The sequence below is a fragment of the Hippoglossus stenolepis genome, chromosome 12 (genome assembly GCF_022539355.2).
Source record: "Hippoglossus stenolepis isolate QCI-W04-F060 chromosome 12, HSTE1.2, whole genome shotgun sequence".
Taxonomy (NCBI): domain Eukaryota; kingdom Metazoa; phylum Chordata; class Actinopteri; order Pleuronectiformes; family Pleuronectidae; genus Hippoglossus; species Hippoglossus stenolepis.
This window is the reverse complement of record NC_061494.1, coordinates 16,974,417-16,991,129: the sequence shown is the minus strand read 5'-3', so window position 1 is coordinate 16,991,129 and position 16,713 is coordinate 16,974,417. Positions and strand designations below refer to the sequence as shown.

At 41.1% G+C, this 16,713-nt stretch overlaps 2 protein-coding genes across 4 annotated transcripts; one reads left to right on the top strand and one right to left on the bottom strand.

The window, feature by feature from the left end:
• Positions 1–2,513: 2,513 nt before the first annotated feature.
• On the bottom strand, positions 2,514–7,533 carry eef1akmt2 (EEF1A lysine methyltransferase 2). 2 transcript variants are annotated; one of them, XM_035172581.2, is made up of 6 exons: positions 7,350–7,533; positions 7,007–7,072; positions 6,076–6,190; positions 5,574–5,681; positions 3,858–4,074; positions 2,514–3,082 (listed from the first exon to the last, which is right to left on the bottom strand). In XM_035172581.2, the coding sequence occupies exons 1-6, from the start codon at positions 7,442–7,444 to the stop codon at positions 2,985–2,987; spliced, it is 699 nt and encodes a 232-aa protein (XP_035028472.1). In that variant the 5' UTR covers positions 7,445–7,533; the 3' UTR covers positions 2,514–2,984. The 2 variants fall into 2 exon arrangements, with proteins under 2 accessions (XP_035028472.1, XP_035028473.2); XM_035172582.2 differs by lacking the exon at positions 7,350–7,533 and adding an exon at positions 7,176–7,309.
• On the top strand, positions 7,462–16,315 carry abraxas2 (abraxas 2, BRISC complex subunit). Of its 2 annotated transcripts, none has more exons than XM_035172578.2 (9): positions 7,462–7,617; positions 9,096–9,186; positions 9,920–9,956; positions 10,387–10,453; positions 10,912–11,102; positions 11,514–11,633; positions 12,393–12,477; positions 12,586–12,703; positions 13,002–16,315. In XM_035172578.2, the coding sequence occupies exons 1-9, from the start codon at positions 7,525–7,527 to the stop codon at positions 13,571–13,573; spliced, it is 1,374 nt and encodes a 457-aa protein (XP_035028469.1). In that variant the 5' UTR covers positions 7,462–7,524; the 3' UTR covers positions 13,574–16,315. The 2 variants fall into 2 exon arrangements, with proteins under 2 accessions (XP_035028469.1, XP_035028471.1); XM_035172580.2 differs by having other exon boundaries at positions 11,511–11,633.
• Positions 16,316–16,713: the final 398 nt, after the last annotated feature.

The following is a 16,713-nucleotide window of genomic DNA, read 5'->3' as shown; positions in this document are numbered from 1 at the left end:
AGTTGAATATTCCACATTCATCCTCATTAAATTCCAGTTTGAATGGGATATAACTTTGTTTTTACTAGCTTCCACATCATGTGACCCACTGACTCCAAATCATATCAGATGTTATTGCCACCCTAGACAAATAAGACATACCCCTTGTATTGTATTTTAGTATGTTCTCTATTGTTCATGAATATTCATATTTAAAGTAATATCTTCCTCAATAGCTTTCATGTCATGTGACTTACTGACTCTGAATCAAATCAGATATTATTATTACACTGGATAAACAGGACACACCTCTCTTTACTAGATTTCAGTGCTTCTGATATTTATGTGAATATTCATATTTTACCCAAAACTTCTTAGGTGACTCGCCCACTGACTCCAAATCATACAAGATGTGATTAATGCCCGAGGTAAATAAAACACACCACTTTTTTTGTTGTATTCTATTATCCATCTATTTTGTAAGTATATTAAAAAGTAAATTTCTTACATTTTTCATGTGACCAACTGACTGCAAAACAATGCTGAATTGTATGATTACCATAGCTTATTAGGACACACCTCAAGTCATTGTATTTTAGTGCCTCTATTTTATATTTTTAAAAAGTTTTTTTCAATTGCTTCTGTGTCAGTGGAAAAGCTGGATTTACACTAGCAACAAACAAGTTGCCACTATTGAATGTCACTTCCTCATTTCCTGCTCTGTTTACTTTAAATCAGTGACCCAGTTGACAAAAATGTATGGGCATATTTATTGTGTTGTACATGTAGAAACGTTACTGAAAAGCTAGGAAATGCTTGGAAAGAGTAAAAGTCTTTCCCAAACCCACATTGGCTCTGCTGCCATGGAAAACTCCACTGCTACACGGTGGAGTAATCCAACCAATCCACCAAAATCCTATTAGGAGACCTTCAAACGAGTTTCCAGGGAGATGGAGTGAAAGAAAACACATAAATATTTGCAGTATCACACTCGAGAGGTTCAAATGAAAGTGCGGTAGTCATGCTGGTAGGGCAGCCAGTGGGCTATGGCATCGAGTTTAAAACCATAGGTTAACATTATGAGTGGAATAAAAGTGCAGCTTCTATAACATGTGCCAACCCCTGAAAGTCAAAGTGCTGACAGTAGTAAATGTTCTGTACAGGCTCAGTTCAACTCGGGAAGGTGCAGAGTAAAAGTTTTATTTTTTCTTTGCGGTGGACGGTAATAAAACTCTTCTAAAGATGACATTAAGAAGTGGATCCAACCTCCCTCTTTGCTGAAGGGAAGCCAGTTTGACTTCCTGAATGAGTCTACACATCCTGTAAATCCACGTATTCACATTAACAGACGATGTCACCATCCAACACAGTGTCACCAGAACATTACTCAGACGTTGCACATCAACATCCGCAGGACTTTGTAAGCATAAATATCACGTATTCCGCAACTTCTTTGAAATACAATATTTTTCTGAGTAATTTGTTTTGAATATTGCAGGATCCATTATTAGGAAAGATGAGTCATAGAAAAACTGACCAAAAAAGTGTGGTGTAGTCCTTATCTTAGCAACAGCACCTATGTAAGGCAAATGAATGGGCCACAGTATATTCAACTTTAATATATATTAATGTCTCATGCCACTCACAGAGCTGCCTGATGAGATGTTTAAAAGACAGCGGGAGGGAAAGTTGACACAAGCAAAGAAAATGATGTTTTACTGAGCTGGAGCTCAACAGAGGAGATTTCACTTCATGGGAAAATGTGTGCGAGAGCTGTAAACTGGGGCATATTATGCACATCCAGGCAGGATATCCAGCGCCTTGTAAAATTCCAGGCAGTAATTCTTGTAAAGCTCGCATGTGTTTACTCAACAGCGTGCCTCAACATCGATGGCTCCCATTGGGCCACCAGCCCGGCCTGCAATTAGGATCCAGAGCTTGGCAGTTATTAATGATGCCATTGAGAGAGGAAATGGCACACAAGCTCCTCTGCTCACAGATGCCACGGCCTCTTGTTTATTCATTATGTCAGAAGTTCTTAATCATGGTCCCTGAGACCCCAAGCTCTGCTGGATTCCAGTTTAGCCAATTAGGTAGGAGGCTATTTTTCACATGACATGAAAGATGAATGCAATTAAGTACCTGGTAAGACAGAACACTGGTTGTCAAATATGTGGGTCAGGACACCCAACAGGATCATTGTAAAGTCATTTAAGGGCTTTCACAATGATTTATGAAATAGGGAAACATGTAAAGTACTTTTGTTTAGCCCCCTCCCCTACTTATGGCCTCTAGGTCTGCGATAATTACTCAAATCAAACAAACAAAGGCAGGATAACAGTCTGGCTGACTTGTTACCACAAATATCCTCAGGAAAGCTACGTTACAGTCAAACAAGTGTCAGTGGGTGCACAGGGACGAAGAGTACACATATTATGAAAGTCTCCTAATGCCACAGACATGGGAACCTGGACGACATCAAGGGCCTCGGAGAACTTCTGTTAATCAGACGTAAAAGGTTTCATGTGGAAGCATTTCCTGTTACACAAAATCAGTTTATCTCAGTATCAGCTGTTTGTGTTTACATCATGTTATTTTAGAACACCTCCAATGTGAGTTTAATAATCGTCAGTGACAAAATTACATCTTTGCTTTGTAACAGTTTTTGAAAGCAGCAGATATAAAATGACTTCTGTATGATTTCTGGAATATTATATGAGAAACTGCTCAGTACATAAACAACAGTATACAAACATTCTTGATACCAAAATTGGATTTTACAACTCATCCTGATAATTGCATAAACATCCCAGATGGTTTAAGAACTGTGGATCGGTATTAAATTAATACATCAGAACCAAAACTCTCTCCATGTTTTTAGAATCCTGCGTTATTAGATCTTGTATTAAAAATATCTTGCACAGATATTACATGATCAATTCCTGTGATAAATAGAAAAAAAAAACTACAGAGAAAAGGACAAATATTCTTTGGGGACGTATAAATCAATGTTCTCGCTTGAAGATGAGTGCTGACACAGTGTTTCCCCTTACGCCTCCAAACTGGAAACTGGGTGTTGGCAACTCCTGTACAAACTCAAATCCTGAGAGGCAACACAGAGGAAAAAGAAGTGCAGGTTAAGACATGTGCATTATGCAAACTACCAGTACATCAACATGCTTTTCTTAAACACAGACTCCTACAATCTCCTCTTGAAGACTTTAGCTACAAAGTGTGAAGGAGCAAAACTGTAAGTGAGGAACTATCAATCCACCATCTGTGCTGCTTCCTGGGGCCTAGTAAAGACAGGCTGTCAGTGTGACAGATGAGATCTCGCAGCCCTTTGGCCCCCTGCAGGCTCTCTGGAGCGACTACACCGAGATGGGTGACTGCAAATGGAAGCTCTCCGAGATTCTGACTTTACGAGGGTGTTGTTGCCTGCAGCTAAACAACCTGCCAGGTAACCGTCATGGTTGTGGAGCCGTATCCATGCTTCGATTTGAGGGTCAGACAACAAAAACACCCAGATGTGCAAAGGCTTCACATGTCAAACACAAACTGTAAATCACATTGACGCACACCTAAAGGATTGACAAGTGTTTTAACCTAATTATAACACCTGATTTTAAAGAGTATGTAATTCAGGTTAGGTTTATGATTAAATCGGAACCCAATGTGCATTAAAAATATAACAACTTACAGGAACAAATCAATACACTTAAAACTAAGTATTTACGGTTGTTTAGGTTTAGTACAGCTTGGACGACCACAGACTCAACACGCAGCACTTGGCATTTCCCTCACTCAGCAATATTCAATAACACCAATCAAGATAAATGATCAGATCAATAATGGTTAATGTCAGAGTTTCCCTTCACCTTCAGTGAATCTGTGTTGCAGCTGCTCTTTGGTCCAGTTACAGGAAGTGATGGCAAAGAATCCTTTGTCCTTCAGAGCGTCTTTTAAAGCCTGGACGTAGAGTTTCTTGCCCTCCTCTGTGTTGTGTGGGTTTAGACTTATCGCATCAAATGTTCCTTTGTCGATGCAGACGTCAAAGTCCTTCAGCTGGCCTTGATGGTTTAAGAAATCCATCTCCTAAAATAAAAGATAGAAGTTAAGCAAAAGTTAATCAGTATAAATACAGTGACTAATGTTTAGTTTGACTCTTTATCCGTAGGGCGAACTATGTCGTTACCTGGACAATAAAAATATCTTTCAACATCAACCAAGATTGAATTTGTTATACCTCACTGCTTTCCTTTAAAACGAAATTCCAGCTGTCGACATGACAGCAGTTCATTCTGCGAAAGTTTGCTGCTATATCGCCAGTGAAAGGAGCCCTTTATCTGGACAGAGGGCAGAGCACCAGATCTCTGGGGTGAGCTCGAGAGCCACATAGTCACAAATCATGGGTCACAAAATTTACAGGGGGAGGATTAACAGTGATTCACGGGAGACAGATATGTTGATATATTGATGCAGCTGACCCGAGTTCAATCTGAGTGTGACCCTAAAAACAGAAAAACTGGGAAGATGTGGAAGGAACGTATAAAAGGCAAAGTGTCACACAGAGTAGGGCATGATGAATGGAAATAGAGACGGGGCTTGGCATAGGTTTGAGAGTGAGAGTGACCTTTGAGGTAAAGACCTGATGAGAAAACTTTTTTATAATGTGGCTGCGTGTACACACAAACACACAATCATTTTGAAACTCTGCAGTTGTGGAAAAAGATGCCAACATAGTTTCTTTCTCCCTCCCACTCTCTCTCTCTCTCTCTCTCACACCCACACACTGTGCTTCCCCTGTCCAACTAAGGTCAATATTGACTTCAATGGCAGGCTTTAGGCCCAAGCAAAACCCACACTGTCATCAATGTGTTATGCATATAACATATATGCAACCGCAACATGCGATCCGGGAAGGAAAACTCACTTATCACAGCCCTTATAGACCGGCCAGCATTTATAAAGTGTTTTACTTGCATATATATGTTAGTAGATGTGTTAAATCTTGCCACTTCATCTGGGGGTTTGAAGCAGGTTAATCTGAATGGTGGGCAGACTTCCAACACCTTCAGGGCCGTCTTACTCTCCTGCATGGCAAACACAGAAGAGGTTCCTCTCACCTTCCAGGAACCAGTCGGTCAGAGCATGCTGAAAGCTGTATTGTATCACGGGCCCTCCACAATGAAAGGGATTCATTTTATTTCAATGGGATATTAGTACATCCAGATGCACTCAAATATTATGTTGAAGCATTTACGAAGAGTGGAATTGCTTTTTGCAAAAAAACTATAATTTGTCAGTTCAAAGTGAATCTGCCATCTTCTCAATCTTCGGCGTTCTGCTGGGCACTTTCACATGAAGACACACATTTCAATGCACACCATGTCAGTGTTGTTGTGTTTGCTACAAAACCCACAAACCTTCAAATCCCGGTTTGAAAGTAGATGTGGTAGATTTGTATTTCCAGCCGTCAGTCACTTCTTACCTAATAAGCATGTAAACTTTAGCCCCTGTGGCTACTAAATGGATTATCCTACTTGTGTGACGAGTGATACTACAGTTTTAATGACAAACACGTCTGAACCCACCTTTAAGGTGACATCTGTCAAGTCCTCCGCCCGCAGAACATTTCTGGCTAATTCCACTGAAGCTGGGGAATAATCTATACCCGCCAGGTTCCTGTAGCCGTGTTTGGCCTTGCAGTAAAAAAAACAAAAAAACACAGCAAATGAAAAAAGCAGTTAATCAACAGTTGTAGAAATGTGTGAGAAAAGTCAAAGTGCTTTTTGAAGTAGGTCATCACAGCAGACCTTCAGCAGTGCAAGCATATTTCCACTTAACCCCTTGTGGTGTTTCCTCATGCAGATGGCATTTGGTTTTAAGCTTTCTGCTTTTTCCTGAATACTATGGTGGCAAAACGCATTCAGATTGTGCCTGTCTAAGCTTTAAAAAACACAACAATGTGTACCTTCATTATTAATTTCCCTGTTGTCCAGATGTTGCTATATTTTTGTGATTTGCTGTGATCGTGGTGAACTCATCATTTATAAACACAACATGTGAATCAGTAGTTTTTAGGTAGTTTCACACCAGTTCAACTAAAAAGGCTCCATTTCCAGTGCCAATGTCCAGAATGGCAGCGTTTTCTGGGATCTCAGCTCTCTCCATCCATCGCAGCACACGGCTCATGCTTTCCTCACCAAACCTGACAACAGGACGGAAAACACACAGACTTCAGTGACAAGATGGGATATAAAAATAAAGACAAATAAGAAATAAGAAAACAAAAGAGCAAATAAGAAAACGTGTTTCTTCAGCTTTTTCTTCTTTGAGCTGTTTTCAGACATTAACTCCAGAGAATGTCAAGCAAATCGGGTCCGGACTTCCTGTTTAGGCTGTGTTTCACATGTGAAAAACAGCAGGAGGAGATTCTCCGTTTAGACAAGTTCACAACAACACAGAAATACACGGAACATTCAGGCGAGGGGTGGTGCAGCACCCACAATGCATTACATAACGTACATACACCGCTGCAGACATCATGCTTTTTGTTTCCAGCAGATCAGCACCGGTGCCAGTCCTTATCGCCAAAAGCTCTCGGATCTCAGTGTCTTTCCAAGTTGACATCTTCGTCTGTGTCTCTTATGTGTATGGCACATCACCTTCATCCTGAGATGTTTGTATTCTTTTAGATTTTTACAGTTTTGCCTCCGTTGCGTGTTAGAAATGTCATGAGCGAGCCCACTTGCTCTCTGTGAATCCTCCGGCTAATCTCCTGCTGTATTCTCACATGGGAATTTTTACAAGGGGGCAGGCAGGATAAACTCTGGAGAATGTCCGCAGCAACTGACTTGGACATTTACGATCTCACATGCAATCCCTTCTGGATAATTTCAGGGGATTATCCGGAGTTCATTGCATGTGTGCAAGCGGCTGCACAGTGCGTCTGTCCGATAGGCGATAAGTCGATAGCAGGTAGTGATTTGCACTTCAGGGCCACAGTAGTTCTCTGGATGCTTACCATATGTCACCAACATCCCCCATGTCTTTGAACGTCTCCAGTTCTTTTTCGTATGCATCGTCCCAACTGCAGAAACAAAAGACAAGTCATTGACAGCTCAGGCACATGTGAAACACTGCTTTACACCAGAAACATGACATGTCGTGGTGCAACGGATATAAACACATACACGAATAGTCCGCTTTGTCAAGTCTGTGCATTTATCCGGAATAAAGCTGAAGCTGCACAGTTGAAGCTACATGAGTTAGCTTTGTTGTTGTCTCTCGTAGCGGTGGAGTTCTGACAGCAATAACCAAACCACCGGAAGCTAACATTAGCAGCGGATCTCAGTCACGACACTTACTATTCCTTCGTCCCCAGCTTTGACGGTCCAAAGTCGTTATCAGAGCATTTGCTTTCCGGGTCTGTGGCTTCTCCACAACCACGCGTGTCCTCCATGCTGGTGAAAACCCTTCGCCTACACTTCCCGTGAGACCTTGCGGTACAGGAGCGTGCCTGCAACCGCGGGGGGCATCGGGATGGATAGGGATGTTTCCATCATGGCGGCATCCATTTCAGGTTATACTTTTAGTTCTGTGTGTTATCACAGCGCCAACAGCAACTCCGATCATGTGAGTATCCGCATCCATGTTGACAAGCTAACGCGGCAGCGGTTGCTAAAGGGGACGCGGGGCTCGGGGACGTGTGTGACCGTCCACCGGCGCCATTAGTTTGTGTTGTTTTCCAGTGTCATCATCCTGTTGCTGGCTAGCTAGCATCGGTCCCGTCTATTCACCGGCGGGTGAGGGTTTAATCACACTGTGTCGCTTCGGCAACAAGAAGGCAGGGCTGGTCGTTTTAACATGACCACGTCAGACAGGCGTTAATTATCAACTCATAGCATTAGCAACAAAGAGCTGTGAACACGAACAGCTGCTGTATCAACACGGGAACGTTGCCTGGAAAGTTTGTGCTCCAGGAACTACTCAGTTAGCTACCTAGCATGCTAGCTAAGTCACCAAGTCAAGTGACTTCCGTGTGTCGGTGCTGCCAACATCTATGGTTCTCCACCCCACCTGACATCTGATATCAGGCCGGTGTCTCAACAAGTGCAAGACGTCAACACAGCACATTTTCAAACGAGGAATCAGAAAGCACTTTAGTTTCTCTTGTTTCAGCTGAGCTAAGACGGCTAATTTCAGTAGCATGGAAGTCAACACAGTTCAGCAAAGTGACGTACTGTACGTGTGTGTTATCACTGTGTTTGAATTGTTGTTTTGCTCTGGTTCGCTAGTTGCGGAGGGATCGTGTGGGAGAAACACGTTGCGATAAAGGGAAATAACTTAGCTAATGTTAGCACTGTTTACATCTGTGGGGTGTTGCTGCTTTCGAGTTTACCGGCATTCCTGACATAAGCCGGTGACTGTTGAGCAAGGCAGCACCGTGTCAACCAGCCCCTGTCAGCTGTCAGTGCTGCAAACTACTTACATAATACCCAGAACCAAAGCTGATCTGTTGTTTTTTAATGTTATATTAATGAAGGAATGTGTTGATTCAGTTTCTGATACTTATATGAAGTATTCATCTACCTTTATTCTGAATCATGATCACATATTACTTAAAGGGTGCAGCTAATACCTTTTTTAATTGGTTGATCATTTATTGTTTTTATTCTATAAAATCTGTTTCCTCTGTAAAAAATATTGAAAAACCTGTGTCAAAATTTCTGAGAGCCTCACGTGACATCTTGCAGGGTATCTTGAATTCGAATTATAAACTAAATACTATTTATACTATGTATACTAATACATTTAGGTAGGTCTTAATCATGTTAATGTACATTTAATATTCATTATTTACTAAAACCTCTCGTCAATTATTACGAAATGTAACTTATTCTGGCCCCTCCTGTAAACATTTCAGTTATTCTAAGACAAAGATTTAAAATCTGTAACCGGGTTCATTTTTTAAACATTTTTGCTTAAATCAAGTCATAGATTAGCGAAATTGGTGTTAATTACTGTTCTGTTAATCAACTAATTGTTTAATGCACTCATTGTTTCAGGTCTACAATAATGTCCTAACCACTTTTTAAAATGTCTTTGCATAGGAGGGCTTCCTATTAGGAGATGTAAGGCAAGAAGAGACTGTCAGCATCAGTGACGCACAGATCAGCACTGCAGAGCTGATCCAGGTAGTAGGTAAGCCCTGAAACATTTAAAACATAAACTCTGTGGCATCCAAAACATGAAGTAGCAACTGGTTAATGGTTTTAACGACAAGTTAAAGTATGTAGTAGTGAAAAAAGCCAGTTACCTTTTAGACCTTTTGCACCATTTTACATTCTTTTCATTTTACAGCAACATGTAATACAAGGTCTGTTAAAGCTCCTGTACACTCATGGTCCACCCACAAAGTGTTCTCACTTATTTTGCTTAACAGCTCTTCCTGAGACTGTGTAGGCGTGTGCAGTACAGACTGAAATACCCTCCTCTGTAATTCAGTCACATCTATTAGAGACGGCTTTTATCATTTTCAGAAGTGAATACCTTTTGCTGATGTCTGGTATTTCCCCTCATAGCAGTACCAAAGCTTTCTCTTTAGTCTCAGTAAAGCTGTTGACCAATTGGGACATACAAAGAAAGGGGGGGGAAATAGTCTGTATGGTGTGTGGTTTGTCTTATATATTAACTAAAACTGAAAGCTTGTACAACATGATCAGGAACAGAAGGCTAACACTATGTTTTTAGCCATATACTGTAATTTGCAGGTGTTATAATGAAGATCTTGGTGTAAATGGCAACAAGTTGCAGGCCTGTGTTGTGAATTTTGCTTGTTTGGATACACTTTGAAGTACATTTTGATTATGCCTTTAAATATGTTCAGTTATAATTCTATATTATTGAAACCTCTGTCAATATTTGTTCCCAACAGAAATCCAAAACCATGATCCTTGTGCACAATTGTTTAGGTAAGATATGAGCTTTTTCTTCTCAAACAGGTTCTATTACTGTCGGTCATCATCAATGCATATTGTTTGTACCATTCTTAAACAAATAATGGTTTAGGGAAACAGAAATGTGTGTCCAACTAAATTTGCGATTAGAGTTTAATATGAGAAACCCCCTGACATAAAAAAGGTAAGTAAGTTAAAGTGGCACTTTATAAGAGTTATTGGGATCTTTGTACATTTATTATTACGCAGTAAAAAGTGCCTGTGTGCAGAGAAGCAATTTACATGGATACCTCAGTTAATTGAGCACAGACTGAATTAAGTAGACATTGGACAGCAGATGGCTCCACCTGACAAGACTGAGTAGAGTCTCACATGATAGGTATGAGTTGATACTCATGATGATTCAGTGTGAAATGACTGGTGTATGTTTTTTCCTCCTCATCAGCTTTTATGACTACGCAGGCAAAGTCAGTGAAGAAAATCTCAACAACATCCTTAAAGATAGGCGGAAAGTGAGTTCATGTTTCTGCTTGATTGTCATTTCAACACACATTGTGATTGATGGCCTGTGAAATGTTAGTTATGTCTTCTTGATGCTTTTAAACCAATGCTGCCCTAAAATAAATCAGACATTAATTAGAATTTTCTTGTTTAATTTCAGCCTCATTGTAAACTGCTTTTCAAAATATCAATTGATATGCAGAAATTTCCAGATTAGTTTTTAAAAACGACATCATTCAAAAAAATGTGCCATTGAAATGTATGTGTTACATTTCCATACTGAAGCATCGATTGGTAGCTCGACAGGTTTCATAATGTTGTGGACAGTTTTTTTTTTTTAAGTGTCTTGGTGGCCACAACACTTGTTATTAGTACATTATTGTTTCTAGTTTGTCCTAAACTCAGTTGAACTAGCCAAAATTTATTGGATTAACCACATTTTAAAAGATTTGTTTCACTGCTCATGTAGAACGTCATTGGCTGGTACCGGTTCCGGAGGAACACACAACAACAGATGTCTTTCAGGGAACAGATCATCCACAAACAGCTGACTCAGCTGCTCGGTGTGCCCGACCTCGTCTTCCTTCTTTTCAGCTTCATCTCTACTGCCAACAGCTCCACGCATGCACTGGAGTATGTGCTCTTTAGACCTAACCGCAGGTGAGAATGATAGAACATTCACACACCCACACACTCTCCAGATATTGATTTACACAGAAACACCAAAGATTCTTTTCTTCTTTTCTATATCTAAGTTCCGCAGAAATACTACAGATTGATAGGTATCTTGGCCAAAATGAAATAGATCAGTTGAAATTCATTATGTGAAGCAGTGTCTTTGTCAATGTCTTTTAAATATTCTTTGTTTCTGTCATCAGTTACATTCATTAAGTCCGTGGTCTCATGTTTACTTGCATGAATTACATGCAGTCATTTCAGCTTCATAAGTCATCAAGAAAAGAAATGCTTCATAAATTGAATCAGTGAAAGCAAAGACATACATTTTAGTTTTTTAAATAGTTGTATGTAGTAATATAGTAGTTGTGCTAACTGGTTATTTCCCCTTAGCAGGTTCAACCAGAGGATCACCCTCACAATCCCAAACCTTGGCAACACAAGCCAGCAGGAATACAAAGTCTCCTCTGTTCCCAACACCTCAATAAACTATGCCAAGGTCATCAAAGAGCATGGGTAAGGTTTGGACTCCCACCTTCGTGTGGCTGTGGGTGTGGGTGAGAGTCTGCCACCGTTTTTGGCTCAGGGAGGGTTTAGACAGTCACATGTCGCCTCATTTGTTTGGATTTGCGGCAGCCACCTGTTTTCATCTGACGGCATACTACAGCTTCACCTTGAGGACATGACACATTCAATTCCCTCTCACTGCCCATGCTGGTGCCTCCGCTAATCGGTTGACTCCCTGCCACAAACACTTCTCTGTTTGATGGGGCGCACTGTTGGCAGGGATTTAACCTGGGTCTCTCTGGTGGTGTGTAGTTCCAGCACTTTCCTGTTCCTCACTTTCTGACCTTCAGTGCAGTTTAAAAACTTGGTTTTAAGGTCCAGGTTTTTATAAGGTTTAGATTAGGGGTAAGGGTTTGCTCGTGATGGTTAAGTTAAGGGTAAGGGTTGGGTTAGGGTTAGGGTTAGGGAATGTCAAAGAATTTCCTCACAAAGATAGTTCAAGCGCAAGTATGTGCACGTCTGTGTTTCTGTGCCTTGTGTCTAGACATAGACCCACTGTTTCTGTCATGGATAATTTGAATATTAGACTAAAGGTCTGTCTAACCCCCTGAAACTCTATTTTCACCTCAGCTCATTCAGCAGATATTTTTAATCCAGTGACATCCAGTGGATATTGTGTTTTTAACGAACATATTTGGTGAGCTTGTACTGTGTGATATCATGTATTAACGATTCACTGGGTGTATGTGTTGTGAAATATTTCCCCAGGGCTGAATTCTTTGACAAAGATGGTGTGATGAAGGATATACGAACAATATTTCAAGTCTACAGTGCACTACAAGATAAACTGCAGGTGAGTGACATGACATGAAAAAGTTTGATCACAAGATGACTGATATGAAAATACTCTTTTGACTTTTCTGTAGTATGTGACTTTTTCACCTTTGCGTCTTCTTTTTAGGCTGTGTGTGGGGAAGTAGAACAAAGTGAACGTGTAAAGGAGAAAATTCAAGAGGATGTAAATCAACTCAAAGAACAAATTGCTCTCAGGAAACGCAAGACGGCAGAAGAGGAGAGAAGTACGTACCTGTTTTGGATTCTATGAACCGGAAATACGGCATTGAACTTGAAATTTGTGTCTATGCTGATTTGAAATACAAATTGACTTAAGCTGACTTAAGCTTAATAGCAAACAAGAATGTGCATTAGTTCTTTTGAGTTACTGCATATCCTACAGGCCTTTTTAAATATTTGATGAATACCCAGTCAAACTTGATTTCCTGTGAATTTATGTGACAACAGTTAACAAAAGCCTCCACACGCTTTAACCTCGTACAACAGTTTTTTTTTACCAGTTACATCCGTGTGTTTCCACAGAGCTCCAGGAAGCCCAAAATGCAGATTCCCATTCCACTCCAGAGGAGAACACAGAACCTTCTGAAGCTTCCCTTCTGTCTAGAATGACCTTCCACACACCCTCTGCCCCGGAGCGGCCCAGTACCTCACCTAACCCACCATCGTATGCTGACCTCTTGATCCAGGATGATTCTCTGCCCTCCTCTTCTTCCCCGCCTACCAATGCTGCTCTACTGCCTCGGCCCCAAGCTGTGGGCTCCCCAGGACACCCTACCCCTGGTCCACTGGGAATGGGCCTGGGCCTAGGCCTCGGGCTGGGCCTGGGTCTCGGTGCCAGCTCCAACCCTGTCACCACTCCCAGCACCCCATACCTTGGCAATGGTGACGGATCAAGCTCTGACTCATTGGACAGACAAGCTGCAGGGCAGGAAGATGACGACGATGACGATGAAGAAGATGAAGACAGTAGCGAATATGAGAACTTAGTGAGTGAAGCAGCTCACCTGCCAATGGTCGCTGCCAGCGTTTTAGCTCAAGGCCGACCAGCTGCCCTCAGTCCTGATGGGGACGCTCGTGGCTCACAGACCACATAGAAACATGCCCCGGGGCGTGTGAGGGACATACATAAGTGACGCACCTTGAGAGGTGGGCATCTCAAGCAATCAAAGATAGACAAATATAGACAAAAGAAGTGCCAGTCCTGAAAGTGAAAGGCATGCGCAGGTGGTGTCACTGTGTGTATTTCTTCTTGTCTTAGTCTGATCTCCATTTTATGGGGAAACCTTGCCAGGCTTTGCAGGCTCACCAGGTGTGTCTCACTGGGGGGGGGGGTCATCTGTTTTCATTTGTTCTTTTTTGAATGGGGTTTGGTCTGGGTCCTTGTTTCAGTGTGTCTGGTTTCATGGTTAGAATTGGATATTACAACCCAATGTATGCCAACTGGTTGGCAATCCAGCTCCCTAAAAGACAGACTCTTCTCCTCTTTGTTTCTTCTTTTTGTTTCACATTTGCATCACCAACTCTTGAGCACCCTCTCTTGCATTACCTCTTGCACTTTTTTGCCATCTTTTAAACAAACCATCCAAGAAAAGCAATGGAAGAATATTCTGCGGCCTTCAAGTGATTTTTTTTCATTTAGTAGGCAAATGATTAACTTTTTATTTTAAAATTTGAAGAAAGAAGTATATGTGTTACTCTCGTTTGATTTTGGACGTTTTATTTTTTTAATTTTATTTCCGTCTTTAATCATACATTTTGCCTATTTAAATAGATTTCAAACAAAATTTACTTGCCACTTCTATTATGGGTGCTTTATATATACATATATATATAAATATATTTTGTCACATTAGCAGTTAATCTAATTTGATTGACAAGAATGTCAATGTCTAGTTCTTCTTGGATAACACTGAAATTGTATGCGCTTTGCTGCACTTAACAAAATTTAAGATTTCTTTATTAATGTGCTATACCAATGCTGTCATGTTGTGCCACTTGAGTTAGTCCTCCTCCTTGACCACCCTGAGCCAAACTCAGCTCAGCTTTTGTGCGTTGTACAGGGTTCACAGGGCAAACAAGATGTACTATAGCTTTATTAACCAGACGCTTAAGGTTCCCTTCTTCTGCTGCTGCTGCTGCAACACTTAGAACTACCACTTATAAAACTGCATCTGTCTGTTGTTCTTCTTATAAAAACCTGGCTGCTACTTTCACTTCACAGTGCTGGTTGTCTCTAATACTACTGAGCGTGATCATATAACCACTTCAAGCACACTTCTCACTGTCTTGTTCTCTATTAAAGTCCAAACGGAAGGCTGATACCCCCCTGTAGTGTGTGCACTGTAACCTTAGGAACAGAGAGGAGGCGATCACCTTCCTGTCTCGACATAGTTGTCAGCAGACCTCACGTATTCGGACCCGGTTGGGTCAATGTTCTGTGTGTGGACCTGGATAATGTGACGAAACTATTATGACCTTGCTTCAGTATACAGTGCCTTCCACTCAGGGCAATTTCTATCTGCTCACAGATCACACGTACAGATCTCTCTTGAGGGGTAAAATAATAACAAACTGTGTTGTGTTTGCAATAATTGACTTCCACGCCTCCCTCCTGTTCCTGTCGACCATGTTGTGTTTTGTGTACTGCTTTCAGAACCTGTTCTCCCTTTGTAATGTTATTGACAGTTTCAAATTGGACCTGCATTGAAAGGGGACAGCTGTGACTTTGCTCGCTTTAGTATTTGTAACTTGAATTAGAACTGTAAAGTCATGTGGGAATCTGTTTAGTGAGCGAACACCCTGCAAGGCAAAGTTTTTATAATGAGCATAACAGACTTTTTATTTAATTTTTTATTACCTGGGCCATTTGAAGACAGCTGAGGTGTGGGTTGACACCTTCCTTGCACGGCCTGCTCAGTTCTAAACACTTGTTATTTTCAGCATGGAAAGATGTTTGTACTGCACATGGAGGGTGTCTGACAATGTGATCAGCAGGTTGCACTCGCTTTAGAAATTTAGACATTCTGCTGTGGGAGAAGCTTTGCCTTTTGAACAAGCACCGCTTTATTTACACTGCCTGTTTGTACGTCATGTATTTTTTTTCGCCTTAGGGTCATTTCATTTGCCCTGATGTGTAATGCCGATGCATCACTGATTGGGAACTGGCACTCCAAATGTTACTTAATAATCACCCAGGGTAACACAATCACACAATGTTAAAAGAAATGACAAAATCCATTTCTAGGACTTTTAGTTTCCTTCAAGTACTGGAATAAAATAAGGAAATAAATAATGAATGTATAGTAGACAAGGGAGGGGGTAGCATTTAAACAGCACTTGATATACAAACTAGTCTCATTCGATTGTTGTGGTATAGAGCAGTTCTTTGTGTCGGTCCTCACTCTTAATCCTGCTTCTCAGGCTCTAGATGATTGCATTTTATGTCTTACTCTCTGGCATCCTCAGGTGTAACCTTGACTCGAGGGCCGGAATTGAAAACCCTGCAGGGCTCTGGTGCTTGAGGACCACTGGTATGAGAGGACTGTCATTGTTAGAATCCTATACCTGTCAAGTTCCAACGGTCATACAAATATACACATGTACTCTTACTGTATGGGGGGGGGGGTGAACCTTCCTCTTCCTTTACGTACCCTCGTGTGGACTATTGCAACATCAACACCTCCCTGAAGCACAAAGTCCAGTGCACAGCTTAGATCTTCTCAGCTTTTCTCTGGATTTGTGTACTTGACGAAAGTAGACACAGGACTTGGACGAGCACAGAGAATATGGTTTCTGAAACTGGGGGATAATAAATGAGACATGCGTTGCATATGTGACAAGATGTGCCTTGGTTTTCTTATTGCCATCCATTGATAAACGTGCAAGAGATTTTTTTGCATGCACTAAAATATATATATATATATGGATACATTCATGCTAAAATGTACTTTGCAAGATAATTTGTGTAAGATTCTAGTTTCTTTCTTACTTGTGCAGAATTCATTTACTTTGTGGACATCGCTCTATGCGCCAAACCTACTGGTGCTTGTGTCGGTGACATCACATCGGAGTGGGACGTCCTTCCCAGTAAACAAGAGTTGCACGGATGCATAACATGTCGCCTATGAACCAGTGATTTAGTAAATCTTTAATTTGGTGCAGATTTAATGTCGATGAGGGGGCCTGTAGATGCTCATCCATAACAATAACGATAATCCATCGCTGGAAAGAGTCG